The sequence below is a fragment of the Mus musculus genome, chromosome 8 (assembly GCF_000001635.26).
Source record: "Mus musculus strain C57BL/6J chromosome 8, GRCm38.p6 C57BL/6J".
NCBI classification, from domain to species: Eukaryota; Metazoa; Chordata; class Mammalia; order Rodentia; family Muridae; genus Mus; species Mus musculus.
The window spans coordinates 77,301,146-77,327,973 of NC_000074.6; the positions used below are offsets into that span (position 1 = coordinate 77,301,146).

The 26,828-nt window shown below is 43.3% G+C and overlaps 1 protein-coding gene across 12 annotated transcripts in view; it reads right to left on the reverse strand.

Moving 5' to 3' along the window:
• The window catches only part of Arhgap10 (Rho GTPase activating protein 10), a 267,634-nt gene that overhangs the window by 50,780 nt on the left and 190,026 nt on the right, over positions 1–26,828 (reverse strand). For all 12 annotated transcript variants that reach the window (NR_156496.1, XM_017313016.2, XM_017313015.2 and 9 more), the window contains one exon: positions 9,586–9,736. Coding sequence is in view for 11 of the 12 variants with exons in the window: in XM_017313016.2 (XP_017168505.1) it covers positions 9,586–9,736 (151 nt within the window). In the remaining variant the exon portion in view is untranslated. The remainder of the gene's footprint in view (positions 1–9,585; positions 9,737–26,828) is intronic.

Genomic DNA, 26,828 nt, shown 5'->3' on the forward strand with positions numbered 1-26,828 from the left:
AAGTTTTGCCGCAGAAGATTCTGGTTTGTAGTGTCTTTCCTGGCCGGTCGTGAGAACGTGTGTAAGAGTTGGTGCCGAAATCCGGGACGAGAAAATCCGGGACGAGAAAATCCGGGAAGAAAAAACCCGGGACAAGAAAACTCGGGACGGGAGTTAACCATCACCGGCGCAAGGAAGATTCCTCATTCCGGAACCAGAACTGCGGGTCACGGTCATAAAGGTTCCCGTAAAACAGACTGTTGAGAAGGATTCAACTGCGTGAATTCAGAACTCTTCAGCTGGGGAACGGTGGTAATAAAGTGTTCCCGCATCACAGACTGTTGAGAAGGATTCAACTGCGTGAATTCAGAACTCTTCAGCTGGGGAACAGGGTACCCGTAAGTATAGCTTTACAAGGTAAGTCTGGCCTTGAACTTTCTAACGAAATTCAAGACAGTCTATCAGAAGTAAAGTGGGAAATAGCTTTACAAGGTAAGTCTGGTCTTGAACTTTCTAACGAAATTCAAGACAGTCTATCAGAAGTAAAGTGGGAAATAGCTTTACAAGGTATGTTTGACCTTGAACTTTTTCTAGTGTTAGGAGCGCTTTTGTTCCTTTTCACATGTTATCAAGTGGTTAAGGCAGGGCTGAAAATTCTGGATGAAATTCAGGGCAGTCTATCAGAAGTAAAGCGGGGAGAGAGAGTAGGAGCAAAGAGGAAATATGGTACACAAAATAAGTATACAGGCCTTTCCACGGGTCTTGAACCCGAGGAAAAGTTTAGGTCAGGTAAGAATACCTGGGGAGAGATTAGAAGTAAGGAAAAGAAAAAAGAAAAGAAAAAAGATCAATTAGCGGAGGTCTCTAGGAGAAGGAACCTATACTCATCACTAGATGAGCTCAAGGAGCCAGTTCTTAGTAGTTCTGAATCAGATGAAAAGGCTATTAGGGCCTGGAAGGCGCTCTCCCGAGCAGGTGAAGCCACTGGACAACGAACAAAGATCGACCAGGGACCTCAGGAGTCCTTCTCAGATTTTGTGGCCAGAGAGACAGAGGCAGGCTCTTGCAGCCTACAAGGTCTTATTGTCCACCCTGGAGTTGTAGATCAGGATTATAAAGGGGAACTTCAGGTTCTCTGTTCTTGTCCTCAAGTTGTCTTTTCTATATCACAAAGGGACAGAATAGCTCAACTAATAATTTTGCCAAGCCTACATGGCTGTTTTCCTTCCTCTGGTATTCCTTGAGCTGCCAGAGGGATTGGTTCTACTGAAAGTGATTCTGATTACTTAATAATGCCTTTAGATTGTTGTCAAATTTTATCTACTCATGCCAGGCCATTACAGGTCTGGCAAATGGATGTCACGCATATTTCCTCCTTTGGGAGAAATCAATATTTACATGTTTCTATTGACACCTGCTCTGGTGTAATGTTTGCCACACCTTTAACAGGTGAAAAAGCCTCACATGTGATTCAACATTGTCTTGAGGCATGGAGTGCTTGGGGGAAACCCCAACTCCTTAAGACTGATAATGGACCAGCTTATACATCTCAAAAATTCCAGCAGTTCTGCCGTCAGATGGACGTGACCCACCTGACTGGACTTCCATACAACCCTCAAGGACAGGGTATTGTTGAGCGTGCGCATCGCACCCTCAAAGCCTATCTAATAAAGCAGAAGAGGGGAGTCGAGACTCTACCCCGAGTACCAAGAGTGTCTGTGTCTATGGCACTCTTTACACTCAATTTTTTAAATATTGATGCTCATGGCCATACTGCGGCTGAACGTCATTGTTCAGAGCCAGATAGGCCCAATGAGATGGTTAAATGGAAAAATGTCCTTGATAATAAATGGTATGGCCCGGATCCTATTTTGATAAGATCCAGGGGAGCTATTTGTGTTTTCCCACAGAATGAAGACAACCCATTTTGGATACCAGAAAGACTCACCCGAAAAATCCAGACTGACCAAGGGAATACTGATGTCCCTCGTCTTGGTGATGTCCAGGGTGTCAATAATAAAGAGAGAGCAGCGTTGGGGGATAATGTCGACATTTCCACTCCCAATGCCGGTGATGTATAATGCTCAAGTATTCCCCTGCTTTTTTACCACTAACTAGGAACTGGGTTTGGCCTTGATTCAGACAGCCTTGGCTCTGTCTGGACAGGTCCAGATGACTGACACCATTAACACTTTGTCAGCCTCAGTGACTACAGTCATAGATAAACAGGCCTCAGCTAATGTCAAGATACAGGGTGGTCTCATGCTGGTTAATCAACTCATAGATCTTGTCCAGGTACAACTAGATGTATTATGGCAAATAGCTCAGCTGGGATGTGAACAAAAGTTTCCGGGATTGTGGGTTACTTCCATTCAGTATGAGAAATTTACTAGGGCAGCTAATTTGTCAAAAAGTCTTTCTCAGTATATGTTACAGAATTGGACGGCTGAATTTGAACAGATCCTTTGGGAATTGAGACTTCAGGTCAACTCCACGCGCTTGGACCTGTCCCTGACCAAAGGATTACCCAATTGGATCTCCTCAGCATTTTCCTTCTTTAAAGAATGGGTGGGATTGATATTATTTGGAGATACACTTTGCTGTGGATTAGTGTTGCTTCTCTGGTTGGTCTGTAAGCTTAAGGCCCAAACTTAGGAGAGACAAGGTGGTTATTGCCCAGGCGCTTGCAGGACTAGAACATGGTGCTTCCCCTGATTTATGGTTATCTATGCTTAAGCAATAGGTCGCTGGCCACTCAGCTCTTGCACACCACGAGGCTAGTCTCATTGCACGGGACAGAGTGAGTGTGCTTCAGCAGCCCGAGAGAGTTGCATGGCTAAGCACTGCAGTAGAAGGGCTCTGCGGCATATATGAGCCTATTCTAGGGAGACATGTCATCTTTCAAGAAGGTTGAGTGTCCAAGTGTCCTTCTCTCCAGGTAAAACGACACGGGAGCAGGTCAGGGTTGCTCTGGGTAAAAGCCTGTGAGCCTAAGAGCTAATCCTGTACATGGCTCCTTTACCTGCACACTGGGGATTTGACCTCTATCTCCACTCTCATTAATATGGGTGGCCTATTGCTCTTATTAATAGAAAAGGGGGAACTGTGGGAAGCCGCCCCCACATTCGCCGTCACAAGATGGCGCTGACAGCTGTGTTCTAAGTGGTAAACAAATAATCTGCGCATGTGCCAAGGGTATTTCTCCACCCCATGTACTCTGCCTTCCCCGTGACTACAACTCGGCCATGGGCTGCAGCCAATCAGGGAGTGATACGTCCTAGGCGAAGGATAACTCTCCTTAAGAGGGAAGGGGTTTCGCTTTCGTTTTTGGGCTTGGGGCTTGCTTTCTTGCTCCTAAAGATGTAAACAATAGAGCTCTCGCTCTGGCGCTCTGGCGCTCTGGCGCTCTGGCGCTCTGGCGCTCTGGCTCCTAAAGATGTAAGCAATGGGGGGTTTGAGGCTTGCACTCTTGCTCCTGAAGATGTAAGCAATAAAGTTTTGCCGCAGAAGATTCTGGTTTGTTGTGTCTTTCCTGGCCGGTCGTGAGAACGCATGTAAGAAGGTAACCCAATCACAAAAGAAGTCATTAGATATGCACTCACTGATAAGTGGATATTAGCCCAGAAACCTAGAATACCCAAGATACAACTTCCAAAACACAAGAAAATCAAGAAGGAATACCAACACGTGGATACTTCATTCCTCCCTAGAATAGGGAATAAAATATCCATGGAAGGAGTTGCAGAGACAAAGTTTGGAGCTAAGCTGAAAGGATGGACCATCCAGAGACTGTCCCACCTGGGGATCCATCCCATAATCAGCCACCAAACGCAGACACTATTGCATACCCCAGCAAGATTTTGGTGAAGGGACCCTGATATAGCTGTCTCCTGTGAGGCTTTGCCAGTGCCTGGCAAATACAGAAGTGGATGCTCACAGTCATCTATAGGATGGAACACAGGGCCCCCAATATAGGAGCTAGAGAAAGTACCCAAGAGCTGAAGGGGTCTGCAACCCTATAGGTGGAACAACAATATAAACTAATCAGTACCCCCAGAGCTCGTGTCTCTAGCTGCATATGTAGCAGAAGATGGCTTAGTCAGCCATCATTGGGAAGAGAGGCCCCTTGGTCTAGCAAACTTTATATGCCCCAATACAGGGGAAAGCCAGGACCAAGAAGTAGGAGTGAGTGGGTAGGGGAGCCGGGCTGGGGGAGGGTATAGGGGACTTTTGGGATAGCATTTCAAATGTAAATGAAGAAAAAAATCTAATAAAAATGTAGGAAAAAAACTGAAATGAATTTACATATATAGCATATATAGTACAATAATAAATGTAACTGTGTTATAAAAACTGATTTAGAAGAAAAAGAAGTCTAACATTGATCCTTCCAATTTCCATCTGTGTTGGGAGCTGATCCTGTGCCACACGTGCGAACACATCTAAGACCACCTCTTCTGCTCAAATTCCTGGCCCAAGAGGGACCTGCACAGAGTCATCAGGACACAGGATCCAAGGAACAGCCAGGTACAGTATCCTTCCAGTTTCTGTCTGCACCCTGGAGCTGACCCTGTGCCACAGGTCTCCATACCCAAATTCCTCCCTGAGAGAACTAGACTCCCAGAAGTACTGACACATCGGTTTGTAGGAGGGACAAGCCACAGACAGAGACAGCAAAACCAGCTAACACTAGAGATAACCAGATGACAAAAGGCAAGCCCAAGAACATAAACAACAGAACCCAAGGCTACTTGGCATCATCAGAAACCAGTATTCACACCACAGTGAGCCCTGGATACTCCAACACACCAGGAAAGGAAGACTCAGATTTAAAATCACATCTCATGATGATGATAAAGGACTTTAAGAAGGGCATAAATAACTTCCTTAAAGAAATACAAGAGAACACAGGTAAATAGGTAAAAACCCTTAAAGAGGAAACACAAAAATCCCTTAAAAGATTACATGAAAACACAACCAAACAGGTAAAGGAATTGAACAAAACCATCCAGGATCTAAAAATGGAAATAGAAACAATAAAGAAATCACAAAGGGAGACAACCCTGGAGATAGAAAACCTAGGAAAGAGATCACGAGTCACAGATGCAAACATCACCAACAGAATACAAGAGATACAAGAGAGAATCTCAGGGCAGAAGATACCATAGAAAACATTGACACAACAGTCAAAGAAAATGCAAAATGCAAAAAGCTCCTAACCCAAAACATACAGGAAATCCAGGATATAATGAGAAGACAAAACCTAAGAATAATATATATAGAAAAGAATGAAGATTCCCAACTTAAAAGGACAATAAATATCTTCAATAAAATTATAGAAGAAAACTTCTCTAACCTCAAGAAAGAGATGCCCATAAATATATAAGAAGCCTACAGAACTCTAAATAGATTGGACCAGAAAAGAAATTCCTCCTGTCACATAATAGTCAAAATAGCAAATGCACAAGACAAAGAATATTAAAAGCAGTAAGGGGAAAAGGTCAAGTAACATATAAAGGCAGACCTATCAGAATTGTACCAGACTTCTCACCAGAGACTATGAAAGCTAGAAGATCCTGGGCAGTTGTCATACAGACCCTAAGAGAACACAAATGCCAACACAGGCTAATATACCCAGTAAAACTCTCAATTAACATAGATAGAGAAACCAAGATATTCCATGACAAAACCAAATTTACACAATATCTTTCCACAAATCCAGTCCTACAAAGGATAACAGATGGAAAACTCCAACATAAGGAGGGAAACTATATCCCAGAAAAAGCAAGAAAGAAATTTTCTTTCAACAAATCCAAAAGAAGATAGCCACACAAACATAAAAATAACATCAAAAATAACAGGAAGCAACAATCACTATTCCTTAATATCTTTTAATATCAATGGACTCTATTTCCCAATAAAAAGACATAGACTAACTGACTGGATACATAAACAGGACCCAGCATTTTGTTGCACACAGGAAATGTACCAGACTGTCAAAGACAAACATGACCTCAGAGTAAAGGGCTGGAAAACAATTTTCCAAGCAAATGCTCCCAAGAAACAAGCTGGAGTAGCCATTTTAATATTGACCAAAATGGAATTTCAACCTAAAGTTCTCAAAAAGGATAAGGATACTCATCAGAGGAAAAAATCTACCAAGAACTCTCAATTCTGAACATCTATGCTACAAATGAAAGGGCACCCACATTCATAAAAGCAACTTTAAGAAAGCTCAAAGCACACGTTGCACCTCACACAATAACAGTGGGTGACTTCAACACCCAACTCTCAGCAATGGATAGATCATGGAAACAGAAACTAAACAGTGACACATGGAAACTAACAGAAGTTATGGACCAAATAGATTTAACAGATATCTAGAGACCATTTCATCCTAAAACAAAAGGATATACCTTCTTCTCAGCACCTCAGTACCTTCTTCAAAATTGACCATATAATTGGTCACAAAACAGACCTCCATAAATACAAGAAGACTGAAATAATCCCATGTATCCTATGAAATCACCGCAGACTAAGGCTGGTCTTCAATAACAGCAAAAACAACAGAAAGCCCACATATACATGGAAGCTGAACAACACCCCACTCAGTGATAACTTGGTCAAGGGAGAAATAAAGAAAGAAATTAAAGAGTTTAGAATTTAGTGAAAATGAAGGCACAACATACCCAAACTTATGGGTCACAATGAAAGCAGTGCTAAGAGGAAAACTCATAGCTCCAAGTGCCTCCAAAAAGAAACTGGAGAGAGCTTACACTAGCAGCTTGACAGCACCCCTGAAAGCTCTAGAACAAAAAGAAGCAAATACACCCAAGAAGAGCAGAAGGTAGGAAATAATCAAACTCAGGGCTGAAGTCAACCAAGTAGAAACAAACAAACAAACAAAAAAAAAACTATACAAAGAATCAACAAAACTAGGAGCTGGTTCTTTGAGAAAATCAACAAGATAGATAAACCCTTAGCCAGACTAACCAGAGGGCACAGAGACAGTATCCAAATCAACAAAATCAGAAATGAAAAGGGAGATAAAACAACAGAAAATGAGGAAATTAAAAAAATAATCAGATCCTACTATAAAAGCCTATATTCAACAAAACTGGAAAATCTGGATGAAATGGACAAGTTTCTAGACAGATATCAAATACCAAAGTTAAATCAGGATCAGATAAACCATCTAAACAGTCCCATAACCCCTAACGAAGTAAAAGCAGCCATTAAAGTCTCCCAACCAAAAAAAGAGCCCAGGACCTGATGGGTTTAGTATAGAATTCTATCAGATCTTCAAAGAAGACCTAATACAGGTGCTCTTCAAACCATTGCTCAAAATAGAAACAGAAGAAACACTAGCCAATTCATTCTATGAAGCCACAGTTACACTGCACATTCTCCCTTGGAGATGGAATGGTTTCTTTCTAATCAGAAACTTGTCACAATTTCCTTTCATAGAGGACTTAAGAGGTTTTTTTTTCCTACTTTTATCATGTTTAATTTTCCAAATAGATTTTAAAAACTGGTTGAGTGTATATTATTTTTACCTTCAGAAAATATCATGTATATTTAAGAGACACTTAACTATTATAAATTATTTTGATGACGTAAAAAAAGTCAATACTGAACTGTACATTTTCAAATAAATTTTATTAGTCAGAAAAACAAAGAAGCCTAACATCAGTGATGATTATGGTTCCTTGGCAGAGCATTTGCCTGGCACTGAGGAAAAATACATTACCTAAAACTTAGGCACCGTAAGTTTTCTATCAAAGATGTGAATACTGTTAACAGACATTACTCAGCCATTAATAATCATTTAGAAGCTTAGCACAGAGATAGCACCTCTGTAGACTTGTTAAGATATAATTTTATTCCGAAGAATAGTAGAATGTGGATCTATTTTCAGATGAATGCCTGAATCTGATCACCTCCACTAGCAAACAGACTTCTGCTTTCCTTGAAGGCCATTGGGTAGCTCTCTGTGTTGTGTGTATTTCTTCTCCTCCTACCTTCTGACATTTGCTTGTTTCACTGTTTATTAACACTTCAACCAGGACAGGTGAGACATAAGAGAAGGTGAAACTCAAACCAGTCAGTTTTACTCCTTATTAGCAACTCTGTTGACATAGAATGAAAGTGAGAAGAAGGGGAGAAAACACAGTTGGGATCACAAATGGAAAGCAAGTCTAAAGAGAACTTCTGGGAGCTCGGGAGATGGCCTCTGTAAAGTTCCTGCTGATCAAGCTCAAAGACTGGAGTGTGGATCCCCAGAACTGACATAAAAAGCTGAGCCTGGCCTTTCTGGCCTGTAACCCGAGTACAGAATGACACTGGGGCAGAGATGAGGAGCTGCCCAGAGTTGAAGGCCAGTGAGTTCCAAATTCAAGAAGAGACTCCTCAAAAGATAGGTTACACAATGCCTGACCTCTAACACACACACACACACATACAGAGTGGGCCCCTCTCTCTCTCTCTCTCTCTCTCTCTCATATTAGAAAATGATATTAACGATTCACACATTTCTCCAGGAAAACACAATCTGTCTGTATTTCTGGCACATGTGCACATGGAGCAATTCAGAAAGAAACAAGCAGAGTTCATACCCCTGGTCTTATGACCAGGGCATTCTGGGTCTTTCTGAATACACCCTCCAGTCGCTTGAAGTCCGTCATCAGTTGCTTACATGAACCAATAGACACTTTTCTCTTCATGTTTATGATGTGGGTACTGTAATTTGTTTCCAATCAATACAGCCTCAGCTGTTGGAAAGGAATACAAAGATTTGAGGGCTTGAAGCAAGAAGACAAAAAAAACAAGCAAACAAGCAAACAAACAAACAACTCAGCAAGCATCTTAAATCTGGAGAACTGACTCAGCAGGAGAGAGTCATCATAGGAGCCATATGTAAAAACACTGGCTTGACACCACATCACCCTATACTCTACACAAAACCACATGACCACGAATCACCAATCGACTTTTGTGGGGCTCAGGGCTCAGCCATGGCTGTGAGCTGAAAGCCAGCTGGCAGGGATAGCCTGGTTGGACGGGAAAACCACCACCTGCCCCAGTTCCAATGAACCCAGCTCCTGCAACCCAACTTCAAAGGCAGGTCCGTCTGCCACTGCAGGCTTTTGACATGACTGAGAGAACTGCAGCCCACGGGGTTCAGTATGGTGCAGACACCCAAAGCCCCACAGTCACAGTGACCGACCGGTGCCTTTAATCCAGACGCATTAGCAGTGCATTGGCTCCACTAGCTCCTCACATCAAAGGTCTGCTTTAATTTTAGTTCCATTTGTCTCTGGGTTATGTAACCTCACAGGAGGTCACACAAGTCTCCCAAAAGAGAAATTTAAGCTGTCTTCAAAATAAAAAAAGAACTGTGCATAACAAAAACAAACATAAAACAGAAACTTGCATTCTTCTCTCTGACCAGAAAGCGTCACCCTCCCTGCTAATCTAAAACATTACAATCTGAGGGGACAGAAATTAGAACTGAGACTGAAGCACAACACACTGCCCAGAGGGTGTGTGACTGTCATGCAGTCAACATGCCATGCCACCGAGCAGAAAGCCCAATCAGCGCCTTACCCTCCTCCAGCTCAAGACAAAGGTTGTACACGGCCACTGGTCTCTTCGTCCTCTGCCCTTGTCTCTTGGACTGTCGTGGTGGAGCGTTTGGGGGTGATGCTGACAGGCATGTGGGCTCAGCAAATGTGGTATCAGGCGAGGTTCGAAAAATCTGTCATTGAGTAAGAAACATGACAATGGGTGTCCGTGAGTAAGACCTGTGCACTGCTGGAGTAAAGCAGAGTCCAGCCACAGTAGACTTGGGGTTCATTAGTGATGGGTCAGAGCCAAATCCCAACCCTCTGAATTTAACATCAGAAAAGATTAACATAAAAATTCAAAATAAAGCATCTCATTAAAATTAAAACACTATCAAATCATTGTGTTTCAAGTAAGATTTTTCCGAAAGAAAACAAGTACAATGGTTTTTCTCATGAGGCAGACAAAACCGCAACCCTTCATTCCCAAAAGAAGGTAGCCAGGATGCAGTATTAAAACACTAAGTACCCTTTAAGTTCACAAAGTTCTTATGCTAAAACAGTGAACTTGATCTTTTCTTCCAACTACACAAACAGAAACATCCATTTGCAAACATTTTTTTTACACATTAAAAAATAGCCTGCGCTATGCAATTACCTGTCTCGGTTCTTATTTACATTCTTCATAATTTCCTTATTTAATGCTTTATAGAGTTCATCAATTTATTTAATGCCTTCCACCCCTCTTAATAATTTTCCCTTACATTTCTGAGACCCAGAACATTACCACCTTGATTTATCTACAATGTCATTCATATATCAGATATAATAACATTAATTAAAATGTGCTGCTTCTTTGCTTGGCAATTTGTTTTCCTTTGGACAAAGTAATACATGTGCCATAAAGAGAGGCAGACCGCACTGCAGTGAGTTATCACAGACCTTCCCTGGCCACCCGGACCTAAGGTTAAAGGCTCCCTTCTAGCACAAGTAGTCTTGTAGTCTTCAATGAAGCCCTGAAATAAAACACTGGAGCCATGGGCCTGACAGACGCTGCAACCACAGGCAACCGGCACGCTCCTCAGGTGGAGACAAGAAGCAAGCTCGCAGCTTTAAAAGAATGTAAGTGTAAACTCAAGTAAAAAGCACTAAAGCTACTGCCTACTCATCTGATAGAATCAAGCACGTGACTTATGCTGAGTGACAGCGTGCCTTACACTGGTGTCCACGGTGGAAAACCTGACAGTGAAAGGGGTTTAGCTGAACATCCTAGAAATGTCACCTAAAAATTACCCTACACCAATAAAAATAAGCTAATGTAACAGTTTGTTTGCTTTATGGTGTCACACTGCCCCCTCATGTATAAACAGAATAAGAAATTGTTAAATTGCTGTGGATAAGCATTTGCTAATGAAAATCCTGTCTGCTATTGTATCTGCTAACAGGGACTTTCCAGAAAATCGGGAGTGCACAGGAAAACTGACGACGTGCCTTGAAAAACTCTCTGCTGCCAGAGGCTGGCCCAGCTGCACTGTGGCCATTGTTGCTGTTCAAGTGGCGAATGGGGAGCAGAAGAGTTGGGTGGAGAGACGATGAGAAGCCAATCCCACTCAGAGAGAACTGCACTATGACCACACTTTGATAACAGCCCCAAACTTATCTACACTTGAATTCTACCAACAAGGCAGATGCCTCTGGGATGTTACCAGAAGAAAAAACCAAGCAACATCCTGGGCCAGGACATCCAAAGCACCCATAAACCATGGAGAAGTTAGGCTCTGAAGACTGGCACTAGGCGGGTGATGACTTTCCAAGCAGGCCTTCCTGAAAACCCACACAGACAGCAAGGTGCAGGTGCCAGCCATCCTTGTGCCTCTTCCTCTACTGCATTTGAAGATGGGATGTCCAGATAAGGCTATCGGGAAGGAGATAAAGGTGCTTGCCTGAACCTCAGAGCCAAAACAACTGTGACTCCACCATTTCCTGAAGACTGAACTGAGTTCCTCTCAGAACTTTAGCTCTGAACCAGGAACTGGGGCCAAACATTGGCTGGTCTTCAGAATACAACAGGCACTACTGGGCTTACACCAGAATATGCACCTTTGAGTTGTTTTGCTTTGCTTTGATTTACATTTTAAAGCTCCCAGGGCATTCTTTTGTGTAGCTAGAGCAAAGAAACATTGACTTGGGAAGTCAACAGGAAAGACTGACGGCAAAAATCAGAACACCAAAAAATATTTCAGAAAAAAAAATGGCACTAGACACACACCTCAACTCCTTAGATCACGCCCCCATCCCATTTATGTATATGATGACTCAAAGATTCCAGCTACCAACCACTGTCTTAATAAATTCTTTGAGGGACTGGCATCCAGAGAGCTGAACCACCCTCTACATTAGTACAGTTACCAAGCCGAGGTATTCATTAGACACAGCACTGACTTGGCTCTGGGACCTCAGCAGCTATGGAAGCTGGGCTTGATGCTTGGAACTGATGTTAGTGAACTGGGAGACTTGCCAAAATCCACTTTCAGTACAGCACTAGGCTCACAGGACTCAGAACAAATGGTGACAGTGATGCATAAACAATAAACTCAAATTCAGAGGACACGGATCTGCTTAAGCACTCTCTTCACAAGGCAGGGCCTATCTCCTACCATCGCAAATATTCTCAGAGCTAGTGCTCTGAGCAGTTAGTCTGGTGTGCTAGAGAAAGGCACACATATGGCGCTAAAAGGACAGGTATAGATGAACTGCTTCCATGACTCTCCCAAAACTTAGACTCAAACAGTTGTTTGTTGTAGGAGCAGTTTTGGTGCTAAGGTCCTGTTCCCCAATTAGTTCTTGATCTGTCAGTAAAGAAAGCCATGGGTCAATTGCTGAGCAAAAGGTACAGTCAGGACTTCCAGGTCCCTGGAGGAAAAGGGAGACTCAAGGGAGGAGTCAGGGTTCGACAGGTTTCTAATGGAGAAAAGATGACCAGCCATGTGAGATCACAAAACAGAGTGGCCACACAGGCTGCTCCCACAGGCGGGTGGTCAGGGGAGTTTAGCAGCTAAAGTTAGGGCAGGTAGGAGGTATGGAGCTAAGAGTATTGATAAGGGCACGCTTTTCCAGGCCAGAGATCATATCGCCCAGCAACTGTGCCAAGAAGTCAAGTTGAAAAGGAACTTGCCTTCTTTTATCCATGGATTAAAGGGAAGCTGGGTAGGAGCTGGCAGCACCGCCCGTTCCCAGAACTAAGGCAGGGTAGCAGAAAGCTACTCGCAACAGTTTGTTATGTCTTCATTTCTCTAACTTAACACTGAAATTTCAAATGTAAATCACTTCCCGATGTTTAGACAAGGCAGGCCTGGGGCTCGTGGACATAAGCCCATGGGTGATGCTCTGCTTCTGTCAGGCACGTCCACCTCGGCTCTCATTGTGCTAGCATCAATTCAGACACAGCCACCTCAGTGTACTAGCAGCAGTGCAAAGACTGTCCCTTCAACACGCATACAAACCTAATTGTTATGATTTTCTCTGCAACGTGTAGGAATGCTGTTAAATTATATCCTTTTTGCGTCTCAAGGAGGAGATAAGCAAAGCTCTTTTACTTTAAATTGCCGAGCTGTTTTCTGATTCTAGAATGTATTGCTCATCTTGTTTTGCTGTACATTTCCAAAACATCTTTCTCGAAGCGCTCGCTGCACACTTTCCCTGTCCCAGGTCTCTTTCTTGGTGCTTGGCTCCCTGGCTTCATTAACTTGTCTCCACTATTTTCTACTCCTTAATTTAGCACTCTACCTTGTATCTTTTTTTTTTTTTAAGGATACATCAAATTTACTCAAAACTTCCTCTTTATGGGTAAAACACTTCTTCACACTCCACAGCATAATAAAAATCCAGACCAAAAACTCTTTTAACAATAAAACAAAGCCTATCAGGTCTCGCTTCCTCAGGTCTTTGCACAAGTGCTAGCACAAACAGAGGTCTGTCACTGTCACTGCTGTTCGCAGTCACAGGCTCCTCAGATGTAGTGAGGCAGACGCTTCTGCCATAGGACTCAGTCAGAAGAAGACACGGCTCTGCCAATTCTTCATGCCATGCCACCAGGAGCCACATGTGGATAGACTCCATCACTCGTGCCAGAGGTGAAGGACTGTCTGAAAATTTTGCATCAGCACCCAACTCAAATCACATCTGAAAGAGGATAAAATCCTTCATCTTCACAAACATGTTTCTGCAGGAGTCCGGTGTTTTCCAGTATTGAAGGACTGTTGGTTATTCCTGTATACTTCTGGCAGCTCCAGCAGCAGGTTAATTATTTAGCACATGCAATATGTTTGACATTATACCAACCTTGGACCAGATTTTCTGAGTCCAGAATACAAGTCACAGCTACTGAATTTCACCGTGCGCTAGTTAAGTCCCATCCATCTGATGTCCTCCACAGTGATGTGCTAGCCTACAAATGGTGTCTTCCCATAAGCAGAGATTTCCAGCACACAGTAGCAAGTAAATTCATTCTCCCTCCCAAAATTGTGGGGCTGTGGGACTAAGGTGGCTCTAAGGGAATCCAAGCACACACTGATGGCTTGCTCTTGGTTTATCCTTCCTGTACACCACAAGTAAAACTGAAAACTAGTTTCCAGCTCTCTGACCAGCTAGCCCAACCCCAGGACTACGTATGGATCTATTCTAAGGCAATCAAGTAGACTTCATAATGGGGGCTGACAAACACCAGTCAGGTTCGGCTTTGAGGATTTTAAGGCTTCCCATTGGTTGTGGTTCATTAAAATTCAGAACCTCTGAGCTGGAAAGCATTTTTGCCAACCTCTCTGCAGAGATGAGCAAACTGACGTCCCTGAGGCTCAAGTTTTCCTTCTGTACCCTTCATTCGTCAATGCCAAACTCAGGCCTTATCCCCAGACATGGTCCTCTGAGTCAACTGCTATTTAGCATTCTATTGGCACCAAGGCTTTGTCCCCAACAAAGTACACTCTGTACATATACTAGTGGCCTTCCTCACAGAGACAACGGATTTGGAGAAAGCCATTATCCCTGTAGTAAATACATATAGACTTTATCTTGTCATTATTTGCTATTCTATAAAAATGCAATGTATCCACTAGTTACATGGCATTTATACTATATTAATGGTAAGAGAACTTAAAGTATACAAGAGTATATGAGAGGTTATATGGAAATAGTATGCTGTTTTGCATAAGTGGTTTGAGCACCCATGGGTGGTATGGCAAAATGGGGCAGGGGATGGTATCCAAGAACCAATTTCCCATGGCTACCAAGGAACAACACACCTCTTCGGGATAGATTCTGCAAGTGCCACAATTCCTCAAAGAGCTCTGAGTTCTCATATGCCTCGTGAGGCCCTGAGGCTGGACAGCAGAGCATGCTAAGGGTCTGACTGCCACCCATCAGTAGAAGATCCTTCCTCCTATCACAGGAAACCGGAGAGGGACTTTAGGACTAGAGGGAAGACAGGAGCAAAGGGCACGCTGTGTCTGCGCGTTCTTCCCACAGTCTCAGGCTCTGATTTTGCATGTCTCTTCTGAAAAACACCTTCAGCTCTGATTTACAAGTTTAAAAAAGAAAGAAAGAAAGAAAGAAAAAACAAATTTTGTTAAGCAGATATAGGAAGCTGATAGCATTCTTTTTTCTTTCTACAGTTTAGGCTTTCTTTGGGGAGACATCTGCAGACACATCCCCAGGCCTCAATAGATACTGATTTCTGCCGCTCTCATAGACTAGAGAGTAACGCCCAGCTGACTGCAGTTTCTGCTTGAGCAGTTTCAGTGGACAACAGTTTCCCATCAGCCTTTACAGAGAGGCGCACACCTCCACAGCCAGCACTCCACCACAGGCACAGTCCATGGCATCAGCAGTGGCTATAATACCTTGCCCATGTTAGGCAGGGACAATGGGCCATGGCCATTAAAACTCTGACAATATTATGAACCAAATGCCAGTTACGATGCGCACCAGTCACGTACTCCTAGCTACACAAAGGGAGCCCCTTTAGCCCAAAGCAAAGACCATGGTGTGAACAGAATATGGTTATATTCCCAACCATAAAATGCTGGTTTCTGGTTTGCAAACGTTTAGGAAATCACTCCAGATGTGATGTCACCCATGAGCACCTGCACACGTTCGAGAAGCCCAGCACTGCATTTGAAAGTGCTTCTCCACACACAGCAGATTCGGCTTCCAGAGCCCAAATGGCTGCAAATTTTCTCCTCAATAGAACTTACTGACATGTAAGTAAAAAACTTTAAAACAATAAAGGTCCAAATAGCATTAATGAAACACGTCCTATGTTAAGTATGCTCGCACTCCACGACTGATACTTGCCCCACCCCTTCCTGCTTTGATCTGGAGAAACCTCTTTTTAGTGAGAACACACCTGCTTGCTTCTTGTTCACTTTTTCTCGGAACCGGAAGCATCCTAGAAATCGGTCCTGGACTCAGTACAGAAGATGTCCGCACAGGAAGCCTACCGTTTGCTGTCCTGAGACCCAGGCCTTCCTCGAGGGAAGCACCCCTTAAATCTAGCATCAACTCTGACCGAAATGTCCTATCTCACAGGAATCTCACTTGGAAGCTCTGGTTCCAGAAAACAAATCCGGAAGTAGCTGGCGTCACCTCAAAGAATTTTCAAGGTCAACAAAATCTTTCGGAACAAAGATAAGCTGGGTAACAGTTTTCTAGTAGCAAACAGAAAGGCATGGGTTAAATCTCCAAAATGTAATGTGTGGATTTTAATTACAAAGGAAGAAACCTTACCACAATCATCTGAAACCTCTTCCAAGTACACATGCAAGGTCTCTTCCAAGGGGCCTGCCTCTTTAAGAGACCATTCCAGCTCTCATTTGTCTGTGTGAGCACTGACTGGACTCCTTAAAGCAGAACCACACCAGAGCCACTGTCCCTCTGCAATGGCACTTTGAGAGGTCACGCTGGTGTGGCAGTGGATATTCCTTTATAGCTAACCACAATTTCTAAAATGTATGGCAACAGTGTTTCCTTCTTTACCAAAACACTCTTTTCTTTCACATTACAATTCATATGCTACAAAATTGGTAATGTTTTGCAATATTGAAAATGTCAAATGTTTACAATATTTAAAATCAACTTGACAAGCTCTGAAGTCACCAGAGAGATAAAGCCTCTGGAAATAATGGTGAAGCTTTACCGCCATTAGGCTAGCCTTGGTCCTGCCTGTATGAAATTATCTCATCTATACTAGGTTAACTCGAGTGGAAGATCCACTGCTGTAGGTGGCATCATTCCATGGTCTGGGAGAAAGCTGGATGAGCACAGGCATTTAACATTCTCTGTCTGCTGACCATGGGGGCAGCTGCCTCAGTCTCCTGCCATTCCCCCCACCCCACCCCCAGCCCTCTCCACCATGATGGGCTGTAACTTTAGCTAAAATAAAGCTTCTCTCTCTTGCTTAACTTGGTCTTGTCAGGGTATTTTAGTACAACAATAAGAAAAGCAACTAAATATCCACAAACTCCACCCAGACAGTTCCTTTAAAGCTTTGCTGACTAGTCTCTGAGGTCTTGTCTGGTTTTAAAGAGGAAAACAACCAATACACTCTATGTGGCTACATAATGGAACTCGGCTTCTGGGATTCTCAATATTCTGTCCTTGGCTACATATATCAGGCATAGCCTTTGCTACATGCATCTATCAAAACTAAACTTCAGAGAAAGATTTAACTTAAAATACGTAGATCATGTATTGCTATTGAAACTTAAGAACAGTCACAAATGCCTATTTAAAATAACCTAACAGCCTGCCTTTCCAATTCTTTCCACCAAACTGTGTCTATAGGGGAAATCACATATCCCAGAGCTAAATACCAGCCTCTTCTCCGGTGTGAGCTGTATTAATTATATCAATACATCTTAAAGTGATACATCTCGAAAGGTGACAGAAAATCCATCTTTCCCTACTTCCTGTACCTTTAAAGGAGGAAAGACCTAGGACCTGAGTCCCTCGTCAGTTGGGAACGCTCTGTCCCTCCTGCAATCCCGGTCCTTATGCTTCAAGAGCAAAGGGAAGCTTTTGCTCCAGGGAGCTCACCCTGGCCAGGCCTAAGACCGGCTTTGCTTTGACACAAACGTTCCCAAACATATTTGATGGGTGTATTCATGCACTGCTGAACACATTCCTTTAATTAGAAAGAGTAAGAACAGTCGAGTAAAATAACCATAGAGCCACACGCAGAGTACAGCAAAAGTCCTTCATCCAAATTAGTGTTGACATTGTCATAATAAAGAGCTTAGTGTCCGTGTTGGTATGAAAGGCTAGGAACTGAGCAGACAGAGTTATGTAGAGTGCTTGGCATTCTCATTGGAATGAAAGGTTAAGAACCCATCACTGGAAAGAGAAACCCATTGGACTTGCAAACTTTATATGCCCTAGTACAGGGGAACGCCAGGGCCAAAAAGTGGGAATGGGTGGGTAGGGGAGTAGCGGGGAGGGTATGGGAGTCTTTTGGGATAGCATGGGAAATGTAAATGAGGAAAATACCTAATAAAAAAGAAAAAAGGAAAAAAAAAAAAAAAAAGAACCTATCAGACAGCATCAGATAAACTTACTCTATCTCAATGTAAGAGTTCCAGAATCAACGCTGTCACCATTGAGGGTTTATTTCCAGAGACCAGCACATGAAGATTTTCTCATAATTAAATCCTATCTAATAAACTTGGGACAACTAATCCTGAAACCTGAGTGAAAATTTGCTAAGAAACAGGATTCTTGAATAGTCTTGGGTTGTTTCCTAATAAGTTACTGCTAATTGCTAAGAGAAAGGAGACACATTGACAGCAAATAGTCTAAGCATTCACCGCCTGTGACAACTTTACAATATGACAATTCCTTTGATAATCTTCATTAATAGGGGACATGAATGCTCTTCTCTCCACATCTCCACAGGCCCAGAACACCTTCAAACAGAAGTGTATGCTAGAATGGGCTATAGGGTATCTAGTGCTAGACCTTGAAAGCCTCTAGGCTCTCTGTTTCTGCCTTGTTGGCCAGAATATTTTCTTGGAGTTCTAAGGTAGCCACATTTGGAAAGAAGCCTGCCTATTCTACAAGCAGAAACCATGTATTGGCAGGAACCAAGACTCTGAGAGAACCCAGTCCAGGCACCAGATGTGGATATAGCAGCTTCCAGGTGGCTGCCCCCAACAGCCCTTCAAGAGGCTGAAAACGTCCTACCTCAGGCTCAGGTATTATGGAGCAAGGCAAATGAATTCTGCCTTCCCTTATTCATTTACTCATGAAAACAAGACTCATTAGTTGAAAATCGAATTTTGGATGGTCTGTTCTCCTATAATAAGTAATTGGATACTACAAATGAGACAGAAATGGTCAGGCAGTTTTACGGTAGCAGAAACTATCTAAAAGTATAAAGTGTATCCAGGTGTGGTGGCACACACCTCTGTTCCCAGCACTTGGGAGGCCGAGGCAGATGGATCTCTGTGAAGGCCAGTTTGGTCTACAAAGGGAGTCTATGACAGCCAGGGTTACACAGAGAAGCCCTGTCTCAAAAAATCCATAAATAAATAAATAAATAAATAAGTAAAAGGGAGTCTATGACAGCCAGGGTTACACAGAGAAGCCCTGTCTCAAAAATCCATAAATAAATAAATAAATAAATAAATAAATAAATAAATAAATAAATAAATAAATAAAAGCATAATTTGCTCTTTAAGCAGCAATGTCCTCACCAAAGGCCAGCGATATTGGGCTTGGTCAGAGGCCTGGGACGTCAGAAAGGAAGTTCAGTTTCTTATTCTTCTCTCCCCTACATAAGCAGGTCTGCCTAGAGTCTAGACACAAGGACACAGACAAAGCTGAGAGGCAGCGGCAGGACACAATCTGGTTGGGACAAGTGGACTGACAGCTCATCCCCCTGTACCACACCCCAGTTTCTGTCCTACCTCCTGTAAAAGTCCCTAGACTACCAGTTCAGTGGTGTGCCACTCCCAGTGATCCGCATGCTCTATGGGAGCTCTGCCTTCTTTCTCTCAAGTTCCCACCTACGGGATCTGTAAGAAAACTCCTCCCTAAACGGCCCCTCCTAATTTCTATGAATATCACCCTTTAAGTCCACAAGCCACTGATTGAGTGGAAGCCTTATGTGACTGTGACATCGGTGCCAGTGATGAGCTCAGGGACACTTCAGTCTTCCAGCCCACCACTGTGACAGTCAACCCAGACTGCCAACGTGACAAGCTCTACCCAACAAACCCTGGAGTGTTTCTGTAAAGGAATTTGCAGATCGGGTTAACTCACGTGGGAAGACACACACTAAACGTGGGGTTCTGAGATGAACCAAAAGAGAAACTGAGGTAATACATACCAGCATTCGTGGCTCTGCTCCCTGACCATGGCTGCAGTGTAAGCAGTTCTCAGCCCCCTGGGCCCTGCCTTCCCCACCACGCTGGACCGTGTCAGATAAAGGAAACCCGCCTTCTTTTAGTTGCTTTTGTTGGGTGCAAGAAAAGTAGCAATACAATGTCTTAGCCAAGTGATCAATGCAGTTTCCCTGGTTACTACTACTATTCAATGAACTGTGATATGAGACACTTAGAAGAGAACCATATACAAAGCTTGAATCCAATCATAAAAACTAAAGACAATCAAGAGACATGACACGTCTTATGAACGACCCGGTCATGGACTGAGTCCTGGACCAAAGTCTTCTTATGCAAGACATCATGAGCATACATCACCTCCCAAAGCAGAGCCTCTCAAGCATGTGTGTGCACACCAACGACCCCGAGCCTTACTCAAAGGTGGATTCTTATTCAGCAGGCGTGGAGTGAGGCTGGATGCAGTCTTCATTTCCAGGAAATGCCCAGTCACTGTGTTGATTCTAGATTACACAGACACATAGATATACTGCTAACAATTCTGCTCTGACAATGCTGTCAGAGTTCCTGAATTTGTCCTTGTTTTTACTTTTTACTTAATTCTATTTTTTTTTAATGACGGCTGTTGAGGCTGCCTATGGAGATGTCCAATTACCCTGATTACAACCATGTGTGTGTGACCCTGCACGGGTGATGGGAACCGACCAGATACTAGATGATCTTACTGTTATCATCTGGTGACCTCTTCCCGTAGTCGTAAAAATTAGTGAAGATCATAAAGAATTATATAGATAACATCTCTTGACTGACAATATTCCAAATTAAACATTAAATTCTTAAACCTTTTAAAATATGTGTGAGTTGGCTACAAAGAAAATGCTAATGTGTTTTTGATGGAAACCAGTTCTTTTCCCAAGCAATAACAACAATGTGGTGAGGAGACCACCACCTTCTGCGCTGCAGTCTCTTGAGTTGGGCATCACAGCCAGCTGGCCTCTCTCCGCTTCCACAGCCAACGTGCCACACCATCTCTAGAAAACAGCACTGCGAAACTGTAAAGACCAGACTGGACATGCCTGGGAACAAATGACAAAAGCAATCACCTAAGTAAGAAGTGTGGCCAAGGGCTTTCTAGTGGACTGGAAACAAGCAACCAGCAATGGAAGAGCCTGCAGAAATGAAGATGTCTTCAAAAGCAGCCACATAAAGACAGCAGAAGGGTTCATGTGGACAAGGAAACCAGGAAGGAGCTTGGTCATGTCACACCTCGATGGCTGCAAGTGACTGCAGGGGAGCATGGTCAGAAGAGAAAGACGCTGATCTAAGCAAGCTTACTAAGGAGATGTAGGCCAGGGGTTGACTCCCTTCCATCTCCTTCTGTGAGATGCCAACCAGAAGCAACAGCCTCCTTATGGAGGGCAGGTGATTAATGGAGTTTTGACTGATGTTCGACTCACAGTAGGTCCAGTAGGTCCTCGGACACATCCTGTGGTGATTTCCCCAGTTCCAGAATGTATAATTGGGATAGATATACTCAGAAATTGGCAGAATTCTCATATTGGTTCCCTGAACTGTAGAGTGAGGGCTATTATGGTTGGAAAGGCCAAATGGAAGCCTTTAGAGTTGCCTCTGCCAAAGAAAATAGTGAATCAAAAACAGTATCGTATTCCTGGAGGCATTGCAGAAATTACTGCCACTATCAAGGACTTGAAAGATGCAGGGGTGGTGGTTCCCACCACATCTCCGTTTAACTCTCCTATCTGGCCAGTGCAGGTGGGGCAGAGATTACAGGAACTGAAAAAGCAATCCAGCAGGTCTCCACAGCCATCCTCAGGCCCTAATCTACTACCTCATGGGTTGGGGATGGGCCTGCATTAAGCTCCAGGGAGCAAAGAGGAAGACACGTGCCAGCCAAATCTGAGGAGAAGGAAACCTCCCGACTGGTTCGTTCAGAAGCTGCAAGCTTTGCTCCCCAAGCATTTCACAAGGAAGAGCGGCTAGTGTCCCAAAATGACACTTAACTCATGAGCGAGAAAATGTGGAACTGTCACCAAGCTACCTGATCTGGCAAGCAACTCTTCTCGTGGCCTTGCAATCCCACAAAGGTGACAGGACTCTTTCTTCAGCATATGGGATAACGGTTCCTCACCCACTCCTCTCGCCTGGTCTCAAGCTACCAGTGTGTGCGTGCCTCAGGGGTAGCTCTACCTCCTCCCAATTTCACACACTGAACTCCAGGCCAATCATCCTCATTTCCCTCCTTCCCACTCATTTTGTACATCTGCCATAGACACAGAAAGAGGTTTCTGACCCAAAGCCCAAGGGCTAACCTTCCAGAAGTTTTATCAACTCCCGTGGCACCTACAGGAATTTAATCTTTCTTTCGTACACCTGTTTATAACAAAATATGTAAATCAAGAAAATCTATCAGGTACCATCCAGCACGGCTTGAGTGGTTCTAGAAAAGACCAGAACATTTCAACCCACCAGTGAAATACACAGGCTGAGGATGCACAGAGAGGAACATGGAGGGAGAAATGTCTGTCTCTACCAGGGTCCTGTGCCAGGAAAGAAAGGGGCAGGAACCAGACAGGAACCAATGATAGAGTAGAGCTCCTGCCGTGCATGCCCAGACCCCACATCCACGTGGAAAGCACTGCCCAGTGGCCAGCAACGTGGAACTGCTTTTCCTATGCAGAGAGCCACATGGGATGGCTAACAGCTTCTCAGATCCACTTCTATATTTCCACTTCCCAAAGTTTTATATTACAAAAGTGACAGGTAACAGAGAATGTTCTGTGTCTCCTTGGAAGAGAACTTCCTGGGAAGTCAACCAGGAATCTCCAAAGCAGTGCCACTGAAACATGAGGGCCCATTGCTTACTGTAGGAAAAAGACTCCCTCCACCCCCCCCATCCCCTCCACCCCTTCCATAGGAGCATGCTCTCCCTCTCCCTTCCAAAGAGAACGGCCTCCCTTGTGGCCTAGCAGTCTCCGAGTATTTTTTTTGTGTAGCACAAAAAGTGTCTTAAGAAGAATGGAGAAGCTGCCCATCTTTGGCCACAGGAAGAAGTTGTAGGATGAAGGGGAAGGGCTGGAGAATCTGTTCATCTTTGCCACAGTGAGATGCATGTGTTTCCACCCTTCATCCAACCCTGTACACACAGAAGCAGATGATGGCTACGAACAAAGCAGCCACCAAGCTTCACAGTAAACGTGCTAAAAAGGTCACACACACTCTCTCTCACTAACACTTCAAGTGTTGTCACCTAAGGACAAAACAGCCACATAAGAACTTACTTAGTCAGAAAAGAAGGACTGACAGGCATAAGAAGGACTGATGGACATAAGAAGCTCAGGGGAACCAACTAATTCTTAAGTCTATTCATCTAAGACCTGGTCTCTCCAGGATTTCTATTCCCACCCAGAAGATCTGAGTTGACAGATAACCGGCATATGTAAAAAAATATTTGTTATCCTGTAATAAATTTCAGTCTCTGGTGGTTAGTAAGATACTAGAAAATTACAAATGGACCACCATTTCTCCATTTCAACAGCACTACTGATTCTGATACCAGAATGTTAGACAATTCACTCACTTAAACCTTGCTTCTCCCTAATACTCTTTTCCCCCATAAGACAACTACTGCTAATAACTTAAACTGAAGAAAAAAAATTCTAAGTTTACTACATGTAAACCTGCATATATGTCTACTTCTATACTGGCATTACTATACACAAGATCATAATACACAAGTTGGTCCAAAGCTATTTAGTTATCCAGGTGAATGCTGACTGAAAGCCTTCTATGGCACATGCAAAGTCTATACAGAAGGAATGCATGACTAAGGCAAAGGCTGAGGTAGATCTGCTGTAGGAAGACCACAGAGGTCAGGCCAATGCACTGTAATGCATGGGTTTGTGAACATCAGGGTGGATTAGAAGAAGCAGAAGCATGGGATTTTCATCTTATTTCCAACTGAGAAGGACGCAGGCATGTGGACAGTGTTCCACTTCCGTGTGTTAACTTTTGATTGAACAACTTATCATAATCTCACTGCCTACAAATACATTCATCAAGATTGTATTTCCTGATTCTTAGTATACAATCAGACAGCTATAGATCATTACAGCTTCAAGGAGTCAGGAGGATAGCACAAATTAGCTGAATCCCCTGCTCCAAAGGCCCTTAGGTCCTCAGGCTGTGAGTAAAAATATCGGTCGGCTCTAGAGGTGGTTCTGTGGATGAGTCTCCTGACCTAAGCACTTGGTCCGTTATTTGCTGTGTGCCATGAAGTTGAGGCTTTTTTCCCTGACTGTGCTGAAGGCAAGCCAAGATCCTCTGCCATCTTCACTGGCAATTCACACATGGCTGCTTGCTTCTGCTGCCCAGTAGGAGCGCTCTCCAGTCTGCTAAGGCAGCCTTATACGACAGAAAACTGCCCCTTGCCATAGTCTATTAGTTAGCATTGAGATACACATCTCTGACCTTCCAGAACTAGGACCTCTGGGGTCAGCCTACTCTGTACACCACAGTCCCTGATATTTACAAATCTGCCTCACTCTTTTTTAATGGCCCCAATATATTTTTCCACACACATGAGTTTTGTATTAAAAGGCAGTGAAGAACGGCATTTCTCCAAAGATTTGAGAGGAAGTCTGTGACATTCTGTATGGCAGAAGAATAAGTAGACAGAAGAATGCCCATCACATGCAACCCTTATTCTGAGGACATTCAGAATCACCATATATTCACATATTCACAATTACTAACTATAGCACCCTACTGTGCAGAACAACAAAACCTACTCCTGTGTGATGGAACTACTTGTGTGCTTGACCAAGTTCTGCCTCCTCCACCCTCTAGATCCTTTCCAGCCCGTGCTCACTGCTCTTCTTTTCTGTATCTCCATTAAGATTAGACTTTTGGATTCTAACAGAAAGTAACAGCACGAGTCGTCCAAGCTCATGTAGCGTATAAATGGTGCTGGACAATGCCAACCCATCACAGACATGCATTCTTGCCCTTAGAAAACAAAGCCATAGAGGTCCTGAGTTCAACTCCCAACAACCACATGGTGGCTCAAAAACATCTGTAATGAGATCTGTTGCTCTCTTCTCATGTGTCTGAAAACAGCTACAGCGTACTCATATTTAATTAATTGATTGATTGACTGACTGATTAAAAGGGGGGGCTGAAGAGATGGCTCAGCAGTTAAGAGCACTGACTGCTCTTCCAGAGGTCCTAATTTCAACTCCCAGCAACCACCCACATGGTGACTCACAACCATCTGTAATGTGATCCGATGCCCTCTTCTGGTGTATCTGAAGACAGCGACAGTGTACTCATAAATAAAATAAGTAAATAAAATATATATATGTGTGTGTGTGTGCACATGTGTGTGTGTGTGTGGTGGAGTTCTTGGAAGGCTGTTCTAAATTCGCTGGTGTAGGCTCACACTCATATGACTCGTCTTTTTGGAAGTTAATGTTAGCAGGATCCATCAACCCACTGTACGTCCTAATTCCTGTGCTCCAGGCTGTCCTCAGGCATGACCATTGCTTTCTCCCACCCTCACTAATCTGATAACTGTATAGCTGTAATGTTCCTCACCCTTCCCCCTCCACCTGTGAATATAAATAGCTTCCCCCTTCCAGGTTAGATTTGCCACCTTTCCATTTTCTTGTACTTCCAGAATAATACTTAATAGTAGCTATATTTCAGTATTCTTTTTTTCCCCCTGCTAAGTAGGACTGAAACATTCACACTTTGGCTTTCCTTCTTCTTGAGCTTCATACGGTCTGTGAGTTGTATCATTCTAACAATTTAAAATATGATATAATGTTAGCTAAATACATATTAATGTTTTACTAAGTAGTCATAATTTATTTCAAAGTGTTGTTAGGAATTTGTAAATTTTATCTAATGTTTTCAGGAATTTGGTGAAAGACATTCTCCTTTGACTTATTCATGCAGTGTGCATCAATGTTTTCCCAAATATGGAGACAAATTTTGTAACTGCGATTCAGATGGAATAAACTTAAATTGAACACTCAAAAGCTTACTGTACTGCTGCTACTTGCAGATGTTCCTTAATATCACTACATAATATTCATCTCTCTCCTGAGCTTCAGTGTTACTGCCTGCTAACAGGGAGCTTCCCTTCAGAGGCTGCCTGAGAACCAGTCTAAGCACGAACCGATAACTGTTAGTTCTGCTCTTCCCGAGCTAAGCATGGCAGAACACACACCTGCAATCCCAGGACTGAAGAGGTGGAGCTGGGAGAATCGCGAGTTCAAAATCAGCCCTAATGGCAGAGTGAGTTGCAGGCCAGCCTGGGCTATGGAAACCTTGCTTCAAGAAGAAACAAGAATAAGAACAGAATGCCAAAGCCTAGTGTTTGGGAAACAGGATGCTGCTCTGGGAAATCCCGGAGTGTCTTTCACACGACTCACCTAGCTTCATTCAGTCTCAGCTTCTATCTTCTATGTGAACAACCACAGTGGCTCTGAAAGCCCTTCACACAGCCCTGGGTTTAGGTGCTTGTGTTCACTCTATGGCTGAATCAGAGTGTAAGGCAAATTTGTATGTGCATTTTTTTCTCCCTCAGAAGGATCAGCAATTCCTACTTGACTGGTGCTGGGGGAGGTGGTGCTCATGCGACCCTCACGGGGTAACACACGCAGGCACTTCCAGTTATGAATGCTCTAAGATTCATCCTAGTCTTCTCTAAGTTTCATCATGCTTGTTTTCATGATCTTTCGTTTTCTTTATATCTTCCAGGGTTTTTTTTTTTTTTTAATTCCTACTTGGATCTCATGTACCATACATAAGCTTTTAGATCAATATGGTGGCAGTATTTATTTTGCTAATGTTAGTATTAGCATTTTTA